The following is a 12,640-nucleotide window of genomic DNA, read 5'->3' as shown; positions in this document are numbered from 1 at the left end:
AAAATACCACGGCCTGGGCGAGTCTATTTTGAAGAAGTGGCGTTAGAAGAAGTTTAAGTTTTAAAAATTTGGCTCTCAAAAGAAATTTCAATCGTTGTACTGTTGATATTTGGCTCTGTGGACTAATGAGTTTGCCGACCACTGTCCTGGTGCATAGGTTGTCACTCAACCACTGAGCCATACTGGCTCCCCCCAGATTTTTAATGTAGTCCATGTTCACTGTCAAAAAAATAAAATGGAGGCACGGACCTGAATGAGAAGGAAAACGGCTTGTAAACCCCCAACCAGGAAGCGACTCGTGAACATCCTGGGAGCAGCCGCGGTTTCTTCTTCTTCCCCGAGCGCCTTGCCTTCCTCAGGGCGCGCCCGCCTAGCATGCTGTGCTTCCTCCTGGAAACGTGCTGCGTCCCCTCGATGGACTTGCTGATGTCAAACCATCCCCGCATCCCACGGCTAAATCCCTCTTGGTCGTGGCGTGTGCTCCTTGTAACGTGGTGTCCGAGTTAGTTTGCTGTGACTCTGGGTCCTGCTTCTCTCTGCTGTTAAAACCTCTTTGCCCAGATTGCCCTGCCAGCGTAGATTCCCCGTACAGACAGATCCTTCCCTACTTGCTGGGTGTGAAGGTTGATCACGATTCAGTATTTATGAACACGTCGGAGGCACGTCCAGGTCCTTGCCACGTGGCCTTTGGGAAAGCTGTACGAATCCGTACGTCCCTCGCCGTGCATCCAAGTGTAGACCTGGGCTCTGACTTGTCTCCCCGTGACTGGCTCATAAAGGGGACGCGCCGGGAAGGCCGGCTGCCTGCGGCGAGGGCGCGGGGGACTCACTGCGCAGCCGTCGGTGTCGCCGCAATGACTCCAGGGCCCGGTTATTTACATTTCCAAAATGTCGTCCCCGGTTCCCCTCCTCTTCAGGGGGAAACCAACAGGATCATCGCCTCCCACACGATGAACAAGAACTCGTCCAGGTCGCACTGCATCTTCACCATCTACGTGGAGGTGAGCGTGGGCCCTTCGCCTGCCGGGGGGGTGGGGGGGGCCGTGGCCCGCTCCCTGGGCCCCAGCAGGAGGCTCTCCCCGGGAAGCCTCAGCCTCCTCTGTTGGGATGTTTCACAGGCCCATTCACGGACCTTATCGGATGAAAAGTACATCACTTCCAAAATTAATCTGGTGGATCTAGCCGGCTCGGAAAGGCTGGGGAAGTCTGGGGTAAGTGGGGGGACGGGGGGGGGGGGGGGGGAGGGGGCAGATGTTCCTTCTCCACAAGCCATGGCCCCGTGTCCGGCACAGTGGCCCGAGCACGGGGGCCGCGCGCGTGGGGGCTGCCCTCATGGTGAGCACCGTCCTGAAGGAGACACGGACGAGCGGCGGTCGCCCACCAGGGGTCCGCGGGTCACTGCTGGCCCGTGAGGTCCGGGAGGTCGGCGACGGCTGCCGTGGAGCGCGTGGGCTTGGCCCTGCGGAGCGGGAGGGGCCGAAGGAGCAGGGGCAGCCGCGACAGAGGCCGTTCCTGCCCGGCAGGGCTTTTCCAAAGTTGAAATGAGGTCATAGCCTTTACATTCTTTTTAAAAATACATTTTTATTGATTTCAGAGAGGAAGGGAGAGGGAGAGAGAGAGAAACATCAATTATGAGAGAGAATCATGGATTGGCTGCCTCCTGCACGCCCCCTACTGGGGATCGAGCCTGCAACCCAGGCATGTGCCCTTGGCCGGAATCGAACCCGGGACCCTTCAGTCCCCAGGCCGGCGCTCTATCCACTGAGCCAAACCGGTCAGGGCGGAGCCTCTAAATTCTTAACAAGGAGCCTGGCACTCAGTAAGTGATTAGCTTTTCTCTGTATGAGCGTGAGTGTTCACAGGAGTATGCATGAGTATTTCATCTGAAATATTTATATGAACGTGAGTATTAGCATAAGTATTCACTAGAGTCTACAGCTGAAACTAATATAAAATAATATTGAATGTCAACCGTGATTGACAAGTTAAAAAAAAAAGTTCCGTAGCCTAAGGGTACTAGGGTATGGTTTCTGTTTTCAGCTCTTTTGTAAGGGAGACTCAGGCTTTGGCCCTCTCTGATTGTGGTTTGGATAATAAGCTCTCCCCTGCCCAAAACTTAGAATAGTGGCCAACTAACAAGGTAGTGTGTATGGCCCTGGCTGGTGTGGCTCAGTGGATAGAGCGTTGACCTGCGGACTGAAGGGTCCCGGGTTCGTCAACCAGGTCAGGGCACATGCCCAGGTTTCGGGCTCGATCCCCAGTAGGGGGCATGCAGGAGGCAGCCAATCAATGGTCTTCTCTCATCATGGATGTTTCTCTCTCTCCCTCTTCCTTCCTCTCTGAAAGCAATAAAAGTATATATTAAGAAATTTTTTAAAAAGGTAGTGTGTATTAAAGTCTTTTTTACTTTTATAGACTAGTACGAAGGAGTATTATGATTAGGCTCATTAAAATTCTAATTTGAAACATTGTAAATTAACATATGCAACTTCAAAAGGTATGTAAAAATATCCAAGTGGAAAAATACATGAAAAAAAAGTTAACTAAAAAAAAAAAGCATTCGCAAGTGTGTTCGGATGAGCATTGTTTGTGCGTCCGTGTGCGCGTTCCTGTTTGTGTAAAGTCACAGGACTGTTTGCTCGGGTGACTGCGCAGATGTTCAGATGTGCGTGCCTGTGCGTGTGGCCTTTCTGTGAGTTTTCACGTGGACTTCCACATGGCGCTCACGTTCACCAGCACCGCAGGTGTGTGTGGGAGTGACCGCTGCGCGCTGGCGTCATCGGGCCAAGACGGAACGCGGCCCCGACCGCGAAGGAGGCTCTGCTGGCCGGACCTGTGCTCGGGGTGGGGCCGCGCTCCCGGGTCTGAAGCAGAACCGGCTCTGTTTGCAGTCCGAGGGCCGAGTGCTGAGGGAGGCCACCTACATCAACAAGTCGCTGTCCTTCCTGGAGCAGGCCATCATCGCCCTCGGGGACCAGAGGCGGGACCACATCCCCTTCCGGCAGTGCAAGCTCACCCACGCCCTGAAGGACTCCCTGGGTGAGGGTGCGGCCGGTGCACGGAGCGGGGCCGGCCGCCGGGGCCTTTATTTAAAATATATTTTTATTGACTTCAGAGAGGAAGGGAGAGGGAGAGAGAGAGAGAAACATCAGTGATGAGAGAGAATTATGGATCGGCTGCCTCCTGCACACCCCCTACTGGGGATGGAGCCTGCAACCTGGGCAGGTGCCCCGACCAGGAATCGAACCTGGAACCCTTCGGTCCGCAGGCCGACGCTCTATCCACTGAGCCACACTGGCCAGGGCCGGCCTGTCCGCTGCTGTGATCATGGCCTTGCCCCTTCCCGGTGGCATGAACCTCGTGCAGCCTTTTCACAGTGGCCGCAGACACGCCTGGAAGGCGGAACCACGCCTCGTCCCTCTCCGGTACCTACAGCACGTCACGCTGTTCACTCCCAGCACCTGTGCCTAAGCTTTGGCCTCCCCTGGGAACACCTCCTCCTCCCTCTACCAGCTGGCAGGTCCTTCCTCACCTCCTAGGACAGTGATGGGCAACCTTCTGAGCTTGGTGTGCCAAACTTCGCCAAAAAACTGAGCATAACTCGGGTAGTGTGTCACTTTGAGGAAAAAACTAACTCCAAGACTCTAGTCGCAAATGTTTCATCCTCAGGAGCAGCAAATGTTTCATCCTCGGCATGCGGCCGCGTGTCATCAGAAATGGCTACGCGTGTCAGCTGACACGCGTGTCATAGGTTCGCCATCACTGTCCTAGGCCCAGGTGTGGCCTCTCCCGGACGTCCTTCCTTCCCCCACAGTCGCCCCGATGGGGTGAGGGTGGTGTCTTGTCATCCCTGGGCCCCAGGTTTTGTGTTGGGCCTGATGACACCATCGTTGGTGTCTGGTTATTAACCGAGTGCGACTGTGAGCAAGACCTGCCCCTGCCCCTCCCGGCCTCACGCCAGATCTCCTCTGCTGTCCCCTCGTGACCTCACCTACACCTGATTGCCTTCCCAAAGCCCCCCTCCCGATGGGGAGTTAGGCCTTCCACATGTGGGTTTGGGGGGCACACACACATTCCACTCATCACCGACCCCCACCAGCCTCAGAGGAACCCCTGGGCACGAACCCGCGTGGCTCATGGCCTTCCGTGTCCCGCCTCCTGCAGGTGGGAACTGCAACATGGTGCTCGTGACCAACATCTACGGGGAAGCCGCCCAGCTGGACGAGACGGTGCGTGCACAGCCCACGGCCAGGGGCGGGGGGAGCCCTCCACATGGGGGCAGGGGAAGGCTGACCCCGGGGGCGAGTCTGAGCCAAAATTGCCGAGAGGAGTCCAGCCAGGATCCAAATACCAAGGACCAAGGGGCAGAAGCTCTGGGAGGAAGAGGCAGAGCAGGAGGCAGGCTCGGTGGGGGCCAGTGCCAGGAGAGGAGGCTGAGAGCCCGCTCCTAGGGCAGAGGCCATGCTCGCTGGGCTGCTCCTGGAGCTGGGGTCGAGGAGCGCGGACGCCTCCTTCTCGTGATCGTACACGTTACAAACCTCGGCAGTAGCCCGGGGTTCCAGGCGTGGTTATTCGGCTGACATGCACTGATGGGGATTAAACATCTGCCGTGCGCAGAGCGGGGGCGGCGGGCAGGGAGCAGCTCGGGAGGGAGGAGCCAGTCGCCCTACGTCAGGTGGAGGCCCAGGTGGAGGCCCAGGTGGAGGGGTCCTCCAGAGGGAGGGTTTTCCTGGAGCTGGGGTGCGGAAGGCGGGCGCTGGGAGGGCGTGGTGGCAGGGAAGTTCCTGGCAGAGGGTTGGCGGGCCGGGGTGGCCCTGCCTGGGAGGCTCAGGAAGGACAGGAAGGAGCAGCTGCAGGGCCGGGTGGGCTGTGCTGGGGGCGGGGCTGTCACGGGCTTTGAGTCGGAAAGGGCTGTGGCTCGAGTTGTAACTCGGGGAGGTCCCCCCGGCAGGGTCACAGGTGGCCTGGGGAGGGAGAAGGGTGGGAGAGCCAGCGGTTACGGAGGCCGAGGCGGTGCCGGGTGCCGGGGGTGAGCCCACCCGCTGGGTGCCAGCCGCCCCTCCTTCCTCGGAAGGGCCACCATCTTCACAAGGTTTGGAAGGCGCCCCTTAGACTTTTCACTTTTTAACAAAATATTGGTTTCAGGGAAGAAGGGAGAGGGAGAGAGAGAAACATCACCGGTGAGGGAGAATCAGGGACCGGCTGCCTCCTGCACACCCCACACTGGGGATGGAGCCCGCAACCGGGCCTGTGCCCTGACTGGGAATCGAACCCTGACCTCCTGGTTCATAGGTCAATGCTCAACCCCTGAGCCACGCCGGCCGGGCCAGACATTTCGTTTTTAAAATGTGGGTGTTTAGGGCACTTCAGCCATCGGATAACCCACGCAGGTCCTGGCCCGGGCACCACAGGGCAGGACCCTCCTGTGGGCCTCCCAGCTTCCTGCACGAGGGGCCGCCTGCGAAGGGCCTGGACGCGGGAGGCGGGATGGGCGCTCCCTCTGACGCTCAGGCGGCTTCCCCAGGGGCAGGCCTCCGGCCTCCTGCTCTCCTGGCTGCCCCCCACGAGGCGCCCCGAGCACGGCCTCCTCAGGACGGCGGGAGGCCTCTGCCCCGTCCGACCCAGAGACCGTCACTGCCCGGCCGTGGCTGTCCTGCACCTGCTGTGCCCACGCCGTGGAGATCCGTGCCCAGAGCCGAGCCCCCGGGGCCCGAGGAGCACCGAGGGGCCTCAGGGTTGGGACGAGGCGTGCTGGGGAGTGGCAGCCGGCGAATCTCTTCCCCAAATGTGTTAAAACCGCAAGGCGGTTCCCGTCACGGATCGTGTTGCTCCTGCGCTGACACTCCGTGTGTGGGGTGACCCCAGTGAGGGAGTGTGGCCACGCCTGGCTGTGGAGGGAGCCTGCCCTCCCCCCTCACAGAGCAGCTCCAGCTGCGGGAATGGGGGCCCCGCCCGAGGCCCCCGTGGGCAGCTCTGCCCAGAGCACCCTGCACGCCTCGCCTGAGTCTCCCGGGGACCCGGAGGCAGGGCGCCTGGCTTTGCAGAGAAGTCAGACCTGCCCGAGGTCGCACAGTGGGTGGCCAGACTGCCCCCCTGAGGACCCTGTGGCCCTCCCCGGGGCCACTCCTAGGTGACCTGACCCTCCTGTCTGCTGCCCGGCCGCAGGGCTCCACGTGGGCCGCAGGGCGTGAGGCTGGGTCTCAGGTGGCCTCGGGGAGCAGCCGCCGCCCTGTGTGCCGTCTGCGCGGTGGGCCGTGTCCCAAGCACGTGTGCGCGGCCATCATTGCCCTGGCTGCCCCTGCCGAGGGGCTCGGCAAGCCCCTCCTGACGTCCCTCCACGGTCGCCGGAGACCCCGCGGTCCGATTTGGAGCTTGTCTCTAAACGGGCTTGTCTTTCCTCGTGGACGCCTTTCCTCTTTGCAAATCTCTCTCCTTATAAGTAAATGGCCCAGACAGCGAGGTCTGTTCTGTTTCAGCTGTCCTCGCTGCGGTTCGCGAGCAGGATGAAGCTGGTCACCACAGAGCCTGCCGTCAACGAGAAGTACGACGCGGAGGTACGGGGCTGCGGGCAGCCTGGGGGGGGGGGGGCGGGGGGGCGGGGGACCTGCTGCCCGGGTCACACAGGCCTGGCTTCCCTTCCTCCCTCAGCCAAAATGTAATCTGGGCCAGTCCTTCCCGTTCCAGGACGGGCCAGCCATCAGGGTCCCCGGACACCCTGTGGGGGCTGCCACAGGTGAAAGGGCGAGGTCAGGGGTTCAGGCGCCGCCGAGTGCCGGGGCATCAGCAGGGACGTCCCTGGCTGACAGCTGACTGTTTGAGAGGGAATGTTCAGCATCCCCACGGACCAGGAAATGCAAATTAGAACCTAAGTGGATTTCACCCCCAGACGGGCAAAACTTGGAATTTTTCTCACTGCAACTTGGTGGCGAGATGTCCTGAAACAGGGACGCCGCTCTCCTTCTGGCCGGAGGATGGGCACACCGCGTGGGAGAGCATTTGGCAGCATCTGGTAAAGGGAGAACACGTGCCGATCGTCTGGCGTGCGTTTCCAGTGCTTACGGCATCGCAGTTACTGCCCATAGGGGCATGTGCACGCCCTGAGCTCCTGCCAGACCCGTTACACTTCCCAGATCCTACATCCTGACGGCAAACGCCAGGCCCTGTGGCTCTGTGAGGGGGTGGGGGAGGGTGGGGGGACCCGTGGCTGGAGGGTGAGGAGGAACGGCGCTTGGAGCTGGCTCTCAGCCTCGAGCGGGCACCAGGGCGATGCTGTGGGCTTGCTGGACCACACGCCCCTGGACCCGGCCCCTTAGCTCCTGATTGCGTCAGCCTGGGGTGGGGCTCGAGGATTCTCACTTCTAGACATTCCCCACTGCTGCTGCTGCTGCTGCTGCTGCTGCTGCTGCTGCTCTGAGGCCACACTTTGAGAACCGCTGGCTCAGTGGCTAGGAGCCCAGGCCCCTGCCCTGGGCTGTCCTGGCTCAGCAGCCTGCTTACCTGCGTCAGCTGTGTGGCCTCAGCAAGATCCGTACTCTTGCTAAGCTTCAGCTTCGTTATTTGTGAAATTGGGGAGGAACAGAAGCCACTCTCAAAGAGGTGTGGCCTGGTCATTGGCTCGGTGGGTGGAGCGTCGGCCTGCGGACCAAAAGGTTCGATTCCGGTCAAGGGCATGTACCTTGGTTGCGGGCTCCTCTCTGGCCCAGGCCCTGGTCAAAGCACATGCAGGAGGCAACCAATCCATGTGTTTCTCTCGCATCGATGTTTCTCTCTGTCTGTCCCTCTCTATTCTGTTCTCTCTAAAAATCAATGAAAAATATCCTCAGGTGAGGATTAAAAAAAAAAGATGTGAAGAATAACATGAGGCCTGACCGGCATGGCTCAGTGGTTGAGTGTTGACCTATGAACCAGAAGGTCATGGTTCAATTCCCAGCCGGGCCGTGGGCTCGATCCCCAGTGTGGGGTGTACAGGAGGCAGCCAATGATTCTCTTTTGTCATTAATGTTCCTATCTCTTTATCCCTCTCCCTTCCTCTCTGAAATCAATTAAGTATACACACACACACACACACACACACACACACACATAAAAGAACAGGATGATGGGTAGAAACCTCTTCGCACAGTGCTGTTGTGTTGCTAATGCTCGGTAGATGTTGGCCAGCACTCTGCTCACTCCCACAGGTCCCCTGCCAGTTCTACGTAACAGGGTAAACCTGCTCAGGGATGTGTGGAAAGAGATTTACAGGGACAGTGCTCTCACTGCTCGTTGTAATCGTGAAAAGTTGGGGAGTAGCCAAACGTGTTGTGGGGGGAGGGAGCCAGAGCCAGGGCCTGAGCCTGGATAATCTCAGGTGGGGACTGAAGTGGCCCGAACGGTAGCATCTGACATCGACTCCAAGTATGAAAACATTCAAAGCGATCCCGACGACCATTCATGGGTACAGATGCTCCTTAAGACCCGTCTTAAGTTGAGAATATCGTGAGTTAAACACGCATTCAACCTACCCAGCGTCATCACTCAGCCTCGCTAGTCAGCCATTGTCAGTGGGTACCGTGTGTGTGTGTGTGTGTGTGTGTGTGTGTGTGCACGCGCGCGAGGCTGGAGGGTCCCTCTGGGGTGTCTGGGGGAATGGACTTGGATTGGGGTACACAGGGACTTCGCTTTTATCTGAAATGTTTTATTTCTTTAAACACACACAGATGCCAATACGGCAGCACGCTGTTAAATTCTGGTCTAATTACATTTCATGGCACTGTTTTCTATCCTTTTCTGCAGCTGTAAGTTTTTTTAAAATTTTAAAAAATTGATTTACAGAAAGAGAGACGTTAATTTGTTGTTACACCTATTCATGCATTTCTTGAGTCTTCGATGTGCCGAACTGGGATCGAACCCACAACCTTGGCAAATCGGCGATTATGTCTTTTTACATGTATGTTTCTTGTTATGTGGTGTTCTAGCTCAGGAGGATCACATGACCGCCTGTGAACCTGGCCGGGTGGGCGTGGTGCCGGCCGGGCGGACGCTCACGCTCTAAAGTCTGCGTGGTGTCCTGGGCCGCCTCGGGATAAGCACCTTCCCTCAGGAGCCTGAGTGAGGAGAGCGGCTGGGAGCCTCCTCGGCCGCCGCCCTTCCTGTGAGCCCGTCCTCAGGGGGCTCTGGGGCGCGGCCACCGCGTTTGGACAGGGTTAGCCTCGGACGGACTGACGAGAGGGCACGGTCCCCTCGTGGCCACGTGCAAGTCCCAGCCTGGAGGGCAGAGCCTCCCAGCACCGTTACAGCCAACAGCTGTAGTTGTCAGCGTGACCCTGTGGTCCGAACACGTAGCCCCACGTGGCTGAGGGATAGAGTTCAGGTGCCTGTAGTTGAGGAGGATCGAAATCCACGAGAATGTTGTCAATATCTGACCACGCCCTTACTGTGCCTCGGGCATCGGCTGTAAAATAGACGCGGCTTGTAGTCCGTGGCGCTGTCGCTAGCTCTCCGTCAGAGGACAGCGTCCCACCCAGACCCAGCTTTCCTTCTCTTGTCTGTCTGTTCTCCATCCTTCACCGCCCCCCTCAGGCTCACCCTTGGCCGTGCACAGGTGGCTTCCGGGACCTCCCTCCGCGCTGACACCTGCGCCCCAGGGGGTGGAAGAGCTTCCGGAATTTCCTTGGCTGGTGGGCCTGGCTGTGAGGCAGGAGGCTGGCTCGATCCGCCTCTGCCAGCAGCTGAGCCTCAGGGTCACGCGGGGGGTTGGACTGATGACTGCCCAGGGTCTGGCTGCGATTCTGTGAGCCCCGGGCTCCAGCAGACAGCAGAGAGAGGAGGGGTGCTGTGCTCTGCCGTGAGGAGCTACCCTGCAGGTGTGGGTGGGGCGCAACTTCCCAGGGAGGCTCTCCCGGCTGAGAGCTGCCGGCCTGGGGCGGGGCTCACGCCGAGGGTCCGAGCCACCCTCCTCTGTGACGGTGAATGCCTGGCCGGTGGGGAGCGTGAGTCTGTGCTGTGTCCAAGGCATTCGTTCCGCCCAGAAAAGGCTCCTGGTCTTTCCAAGGGCGTCGGCCTGCGGAGTGCCACCAGGCGCCTTGCCGTGGGGTCTGCCGCTCCAGCCTCTCTCCGTGGCGTGGAGGCTGGCAGCCCCGGGCAGATGGCCCACTGCCTCGTGTCACCTGATGGCCAGGAGGTCACACTGGACAGTCATCCGGCTGGAGACCCCAGCGGCTCAGCCAGACGCCCCGCTGAGTGAGCCCACCTCTGGCTGGGGACTGGCCACAGCTCGGGTCCCGGGATCCCGCTGCCAAGGGCTCCCTCCAGTGGCCATTTAAAAAAAACATTTTTTTTATTGATTTCAGAGAGGAAGGAGGGAGAGAGAGAAACCTCATCGATGAGAGAGAATCATGGATCGGCTGCCTCCTGCACGCTCCCCACTGGGGATCGACCCCGCACCCGGGCACGTGCCCTTGACCAGAATCGAACCCGGGACCCTTCAGTCCGCAGGCCGACGCTCTGTCCGCCGGGCCACACGGGCCAGGGCGGGAGTGCCTGTGCTCACTGCTCTGAGTCTCCTCCGCCGGCGGCTGCCGAGGCCCCTCAAGCCCTACACCCCCCGCTGGGGGAAGGCACCGTGGGGCGGGAATTGTCCGGGTGCCGGGATCAGGCCGTGGACCGGACCGCCGGGAGCGCTCGCGGCCTGAGGGAGGGCAGGGGCTGGGCTGAGGGGGAGAAGCCGGGGCTCCTCTGACTGCCCCTCTGCCCACCATCTTCCCTGGCAGCGGATGGTCAAGAACCTGGAGAAGGAGCTGGCGCTGCTCAAGCAGGAGCTGGCCATCCATGACAGCCTGGTACGGGGCCGGGCCTGGGGGCAGGACTGGGTGCACCGGGGCGAGGGGCAGGGAGCAGAGGCAGGCAGGTGGCAGGAGGACGAGGGGCAGGGGGTTGGGGCGGCAGGTTGGGGTACGCGGCAGACATGATGGGTCGAGGTCAGGGATGGGGGCAGGCTGGGGTGTGGAGGGTGGCAGCACGGAGCCAGGAGTGCAGGGGCCTGCCCGGTTGAAGCTCAGGCCCAGAGGGGCTTGGAGGCCGAGGCCGCACCGCCCTCCCATGCCCTCCTCCTAGAATCCCCAGCAGAGTGCCTCCCCGCCCTCACCGCTCGCTGCCCCTCGCTGACCAGAGCCCCTGGCCTGAGCCAGGGCCCTCCCCCAGGCCTGACGCCGGGAGAGTGGGCTGGCCTGGTGGCCAGGGGGTGCCCAGGCCCCCGTGCTGGTTCTTCGCACGGCCCTGCTGCCCCTCGCGGGCTCAGCGCGCCAGCTGATGTGCGTCGTCCTCCTCCAAGGCCAACCGCTCCCACGTGAACTACGACCCCATGGACGAGATCCAGATTGCCGAGATCCACTCCCAGGTGCGGCGGTACCTGGACGGGGCGCTGGACGAGATCGATGTAAGGAGCCTCTCCTCGGGACCCAGCTTACGTCCGACCCGGCGTCCGCTGCGCTGGCCCTGGGACCGCCCCTGAGAGGGTGCAGTGGGCGTGTGGGGGGGACCCCGACCTCAGAGTCCCTTCAGCCACCGAGGCCTCAGCCTCCAAGTTCAGGTTACCAGGCTGTGGGTGCCGCCCAGTGGCCAGCAGCCTGAACAGGCTAGAACACACAGGACGCCATCCATCGCCGGGACCAGGCGGGGCCTGAGCCAGGCGGCCGGTCGAATCCCGTCCGCGCGTCTCCGTGCCGCGTCTCTGTGCCACGTGACCTCGGTACCTGGGGAGCCTCGCCTCCTCAGCGGGGAAGGGCCTGAGCCTGGCTCCTCGGCTGCTGTGGAGCTGGAGGTGCCACTCAAGGACGAGGGCCATGCTGGCTGTGCGCACGGAAGACCCGGGCGGTGGGCCCAGGAGGGAGCCGGCCACACGGGAAGGGCCCTCGGCAGAGGCAGCTGTTCCCGCAGCGCAGGTGGCCAGCTCTTCACGGGGAGCTGCCTGCGCAGACCCGCCCGTTACTGTGGCAGCGGAGGGGGCTCCCGGCCTCCCCAGCAAGGGCAGCCCCAGACCGACCCCGGTCAAGGGCACTGCTTGTGGGTCAGGGTCCAGAGGGAGGCGTGGCCTCCTCCAGCCACAGGCGTGGACGTGTCTGCACCCTCAGAGGCTCAGAATGGAACCTGAGGAAGCGGGAGGGCTCAGGACAACACGTTTTATTAACCGGCTGGGGCCCCATCACGGGAGGAGGGGGGCCTCGCGTCCCCTGGCCCCCTGCCTGTGTCCGCTCCGGGCCGCCCGAGCCCCCTGCCTCTGTCTCCGTCTCCGCTCCGGGCCTCACCTGCGCTCGCAACCTCCTCCTGTCTGGCCGTGGCCCGTTACGGGGTCCCGGCCTAATTTGCATATTACCTCTTTGTTAGACAGACTGCTCCGAGTATTTTCAAGAACTAGAGCCATGTTGGTTTCACGGAGACCGTCACTTAGAAAGGGAGTTCACGCTCAGAAAACACTCGGTTTGGACCGATGACCAGGTGCCCTCTGTCCTCCGCGGGCTGTGCGGCCGCCTGCCGAGGGGCCGTTCGCAGACGTCCTGTTTCCGAGGCAGATGGTCCTCGGTCGGCCCAGGTCCTGGCTTCTCCACCGACACAGACACAGCTGGCCCCGGTGCCAAGGCCTAACCCGCCCGTTCTCCTCTCT

At 61.0% G+C, this 12,640-nt stretch overlaps 1 protein-coding gene across 5 annotated transcripts in view; it reads left to right on the top strand.

The window, feature by feature from the left end:
* Positions 1 to 12,640, top strand: part of KIF9 (kinesin family member 9) — a 38,610-nt gene that overhangs the window by 13,380 nt on the left and 12,590 nt on the right. For all 5 annotated transcript variants that reach the window (XM_079795283.1, XM_079795281.1, XM_079795280.1 and 2 more), the window contains 7 exons: positions 918 to 1,001; positions 1,119 to 1,211; positions 2,892 to 3,039; positions 4,165 to 4,229; positions 6,477 to 6,554; positions 10,752 to 10,820; positions 11,312 to 11,416. In XM_079795283.1, the coding sequence (XP_079651409.1) occupies positions 918 to 1,001; positions 1,119 to 1,211; positions 2,892 to 3,039; positions 4,165 to 4,229; positions 6,477 to 6,554; positions 10,752 to 10,820; positions 11,312 to 11,416 (642 nt within the window). The remainder of the gene's footprint in view (positions 1 to 917; positions 1,002 to 1,118; positions 1,212 to 2,891; positions 3,040 to 4,164; positions 4,230 to 6,476; positions 6,555 to 10,751; positions 10,821 to 11,311; positions 11,417 to 12,640) is intronic.

This window comes from Cnephaeus nilssonii (assembly GCF_951640355.1).
Source record: "Cnephaeus nilssonii genome assembly, chromosome: 17".
Lineage (NCBI taxonomy): Eukaryota > Metazoa > Chordata > Mammalia > Chiroptera > Vespertilionidae > Cnephaeus > Cnephaeus nilssonii.
This window is presented reverse-complemented; position numbering and strand designations above follow the sequence as displayed.